The 4692-nt window shown below is 64.6% G+C and overlaps 1 protein-coding gene across 1 annotated transcript in view; it reads left to right on the forward strand.

Moving 5' to 3' along the window:
- Window positions 1-4156, forward strand: part of VSIG8 (V-set and immunoglobulin domain containing 8) — a 6733-nt gene extending 2577 nt beyond the window's left edge. The window contains exons 2-7 of the mRNA XM_006747274.2: window positions 742-917; window positions 1343-1544; window positions 1633-1854; window positions 2449-2568; window positions 2873-3071; window positions 3880-4156. Coding sequence (XP_006747337.2) covers window positions 742-917; window positions 1343-1544; window positions 1633-1854; window positions 2449-2568; window positions 2873-3071; window positions 3880-4156 — 1196 coding nt within the window. The remainder of the gene's footprint in view (window positions 1-741; window positions 918-1342; window positions 1545-1632; window positions 1855-2448; window positions 2569-2872; window positions 3072-3879) is intronic.
- Window positions 4157-4692: the final 536 nt, after the last annotated feature.

Genomic DNA, 4692 nt, shown 5'->3' on the forward strand with positions numbered 1-4692 from the left:
CAGGCGGCCGTATTCCCAGGCACACAGCACGGCTCACCGTCGGACACACACAGCCAGGCTCCTGGTCACAGCTGCCCCCTGCCACCACAGGCACAGATGGCCACCCAGAGCACTTACACAGCCAGGCACACGCGGTCACACCCACGCACTGTCACACCAGACGCACACACGAGCACGTCCAGCCTCCTGCTCCTTGGGCCGGAAAGGGACCCTGGAGGCCGTGGTGTCCGCCCTCCTGTCTCCAGACAGAGGCGCCTTTGAACGAGCCAGGCTTCTCCATCAGAGCACTTAACAACTCTGGTGGCTTCATGTGCTTACACACACACACACACACACACACACACACACACGTCATGTAAGTATGTACGATACCCTACCCGGTTCTAGGCACGAATATCCCTACGTACGCCGACGCAGCCGCAAGTCCTCATAAGCACCCTACGTGCACCTGTGTGCACACACAGTCTTGCACAACCACGCACACACACAAGCACACGTAACAGCCGTATACACACAAACAGTACTCCGAAGCAATCCCACAGTTACAGAATACGGACCCGCGTACACGAGCATGCACAGACCTCACAGACCAATCCCTGCATTCTCACACGCGCACACACGCGCTGAAGGCAGCCACCGCTTCCTAGGGAACTCCACCGAGAATGGTGGAGAGAGGGGCTGAAGCCAACCCCCCACCCCCTGGTCTTCTCCCCCACCCCATCTGCCCTGCCCCTCCCCTAGCGCTGCTGTCTGCTGTGCGGATCAATGGGGATGGCCAGGAGGTCCTGTACCTGGCAGAAGGTGACAGTGTGAGACTGGGCTGCCCCTACATCCTGGACCCCGAGGACTATGGTCCCAATGGGCTGGACATCGAGTGGATGCAGCTCAATTCAGACCCCTCACGCCGGGAGAATGTGGTGAGTGTCGGGCTTAGGGTTCCCCTTACCGAACGCTTCACAGTGTCTACCTGCAGGGCAGCCAACACCCTGAGGGGAAAACGAGGGCAGATAAGCAAATGAAGACCTGGAACTTACCCCATGGACTCTCTGGGGATGGGGGCAACAGGGACGAGGGCTCTGCAATCACAAATCACAGTCTGCCTTCTCCCACCTGCTCCAGAGGGCACAGGAGGCCTCAGGGCAGTCCCAGCCTGAGCGTACACTTTCCAAAGCGCCTCATCTCATCAGCTCTCACACACTCACTCCCAGGTTAATGGGTCTGGTGGCATCATCACCATCAGTAGAGTCTCCGAGAAGTTCAGTGAGGTGCCCGAGGCAGCCGCGCCATGGGGGGGCTCCTTGGCTCTGCCTGTTTCACCATCTCCGTGTTCTCTTCTTCACAGTTCCTTAGTTACCAGGACAAGAGGATCAACCATGGCAACCTCCCCCATCTGCAGCAGAGGGTCCGCTTTGCAGCCTCGGACCCCAGCCAGTACGATGCCTCCATCAACCTCATGAACCTGCAGGTATCGGACACAGCCACTTACGAGTGTAGGGTGAAGAAGACCACCATGGCCAGCCGGAAGGTCATTGTCACCGTCCAAGGTACAGCTGGACGCCTCCGGGTGCCCCTTCCCCAGACTTCGGAGCCTCTTGGCTGGGCCCTGGCTCACACCTGCCCCATTCTCTGCAGCACGGCCCGCGGTGCCCATGTGCTGGTCTGAGGGCCACATGACCCACGGCAATGACGTGGTGCTGAAGTGCTTTGCCAACGGGGGCACCCCGCCGCTCTCCTACAAGTGGGCCAAGATCAGCGGGCACACCCACCCCTACCGCGCCGGCTCCTACCACTCACAGCACAGCTTCCACTCCGAGCTCTCTTACCAGGAGTCCTTCCACAGCTCCATGAACCAAGGTGGGACTGGGCGAGCAGCGGGCCCCGGGGTGCAGAGAGCAGGGTCTGGGACAGATAGGTAAGAGCTAGGCTCAGGTCCTGGCTGCATCACTGGCTGGCTGCAAGGCTCAGGCAAGCGGCTGCACGTCGCTCTGCCTTGGCTTCATCTCACATGGAGAAGGAATAATGACGTCTACCTTCCAGGGCCATGTGAGGAGGAAATGGGGGGGAGACAGGGAGAAGCTGTGCAGGACTCACAACCAGACAATATCAGGGCTGGAGGGGCCTTTAGAATTCCTCTGGTCTAACCTTGTCCTCACTGTTCAAAGAAGGACACCAAGGCCCAGAGAGGGGACACATTTCCCTGAGATCACAGGGTGAATGAATGGTGTCTGTCCTGTTGCTGGGAGAGGAGCCTGCCTTGCCTCTCTGAGTGCTGGGAAAGCGACTTACCTGGAGAGTGGGGTGGGCCTGTGTGTGTGTGGGGGTGTGTGTGTGTGTGTGTACACCTTCCCTCCTTCAGACCCCACCGGCAGTGGCCTGGGCTGGGGTGGTGCTCTCAGACACCAGGCCCCTGGCCTTCGCTCCAGCCCCCTGGCGTTCCTTCAGTTTCAGGTCTGAACAATGGTGACCTGCTGCTGAAGGGCATCTCCCGCGAGGATGATGGGCTCTATCAGTGCACAGTGGCCAACCACGTGGGCTACAGTGTGTGTGTGGTGGAGGTGAAGGTCTCAGGTGGGTGCAGCGACAGTGGCCCTGGGGGCCCTGGGACTGGGAGGGCGGGGCTGGAGGAAGCTGGGCTGTGTTTGGAGACCCCCCCTCCCCGCTGCCGTCAGTGTGTAAGGCTCTGCTGGGGGCGGCTGGGAACCCCTGGGAGAAATATGCACTTTGAGGGGTAACTGGCATCTCCCCATCCTTCCTCACTGGGTGTCCCAGGGCCCTGAGATCCCCGGGGGGATCCTTGCTCTCTTTCCCAGAGGACCCGCCCTGGCACCTCCTGGTGAGCCAGGCACCTGACTGTCTTTACTTCTCTCCACAGACTCCCGGCGCATAGGCATGATCATAGGCGCAGTGCTGGGCTCTCTGCTCATGCTGGGCTGTCTGATGGTGGGCATCTGGGGGCTCATCTGCTGCTGCTGCGGGGGCCCCGGGGCCGGCGGCGCCCGCGGTGCCTTCAGCTACAGCAACCGCGGCGGGGTCGGCGGAGGGGCCTGCTGCGACTTGGCTAGTGAGATCAGGTAAAACCTGATGCATGCTGCATGCTGCCGAGCGGCAGGGGACCGGCGCCCTGCCCCTCCTCACCCCTGCCTGCCACCGGCCGGCCGGGATCCCCACCCCCACCCTGCCTGCCATCGCCAGGAGTGCTGGGACCGCAGCATGTCGACCTGCCACTCGTCGTGGCTCCTCTCTCCCCCTCCCGCGCCAGTCTTCACCTCTACCCCCCTGCCCTCCGTTTCCCTCCTGTCTGTGCACCTCTCTGTCCATCTTGTCTAGACTGTAAGCTCCTGGAGGGCAGGGTCTGTATTTTTGCACGTTCCCCCTATTTCGCGCCGGTGACAATTCTGGACATGCTTATTTAAGAAAAGTCAATAGTAAGAAGAGTGCCAATATCTTATATTAGAAACCAACTAGAAATAAAACTAGAACGAGACTAGTCGTGCTAATGGCTGCAGTACCCTGGGGATGGACGAAGAGACGGAGCAGGACGTTGAGGGGCAGAGGCGCGGAGAAGAGAAAGCGAGAGGGCCAGGCTGGTGTTAGCTAAGGAGAGAGGGACAGGTAAGGCAGCTCCTCTGGGTCCCCGCGAAGGCGGGCGGCCGTGCGCACGTCGGACGGGCACGGAGGGCTCCTGAGCGGGGGCCGCGGCGGGGTCGCCGGCCAGGAGGAGGCAGAGGAGTGCAGGCGGAGGCCGAGGGAGAGGCGAGGCGAGGCGCAGGCGGAGGGAGGCGCGGGGCCGAGAGGCTGCCGGCTTCCCCGCCCCCGCCAGGCCGTGCCCACGCCGCGCCCGGAGGAGCCCGCTCACCCGCCCGCCTGTTGTTTCCACAGAGAGGACACCGAGGCGCCCGGGTGCCAGGCCAGCGGGCGCGGCCGCAGCGTCACCCACCTGCTGGGGTACCCGACGCAGACCGTCAGCCGCTCCCTGCGCCGCAAGCACGCGCCCCCGCCCTGCGGCGGCCCCGAGGACGTGGCCCTGGCGCCCTGCGCCGCCGCCGCCGCCGCCTGCGAAGCGGGCCCCTCCCCGGTCTACGTCAAGGTCAAGAGCGCCGAGCCCGCCGACTGCGCCGAGGGGCCGCGGCAGCGCACCGACGGCCTCCTGGTGTGAGCGCGCCAAGGGGTCGCCCGCCCGCCGCTGGCGACGCGCTCGGCCCCGCGCCCGCCGCGCCCGCCCCGGGCCTCCCGGCCACCGGAGCCCACGGCGCCTCCCCGGGGCCCGCGCGCGAGGCGGCGCCCCTGCCTCGGCGGGAGGGGCGCGGGGGCCGGGAGCGCGAGGGAGGGGCGGGGAGCGCCGAGCGCGGTCGAGGCCGGAGGCGGAGGGCCCCGGGGCCGGGGCGTGGGTGCGGGTTCGGACTGGCTGGGGGCGCGAGAGATCTGAGCTCCCAGGCGCAGTGTTAGCACAATAAAGCACCTGTAAGACCTCAGACTGCTGGCTGTGGTTCCGCCGAGGGGCGGCGCGGGGCCGGGGATGCGGGCCTCCCCGCCGGCCGCTGCCTTCCGCCGGTTCCTCCCTCCCACCTGGGCCGGGCGGCGGGCGGCGGGCGGGCTGGAAGGGGTAGCTGGGGCAACTGCACCGTACGTCCCGCTTTGCCCTCCCATTCCGGAAGGCAGAGGAGGGGAACCGCGGGACTGACCCGGATGACC

This window comes from Leptonychotes weddellii, chromosome 6 (genome assembly GCF_054177405.1).
Source record: "Leptonychotes weddellii isolate Sample4059 chromosome 6, ASM5417740v2, whole genome shotgun sequence".
Classification (NCBI taxonomy): Eukaryota; Metazoa; Chordata; class Mammalia; order Carnivora; family Phocidae; genus Leptonychotes; species Leptonychotes weddellii.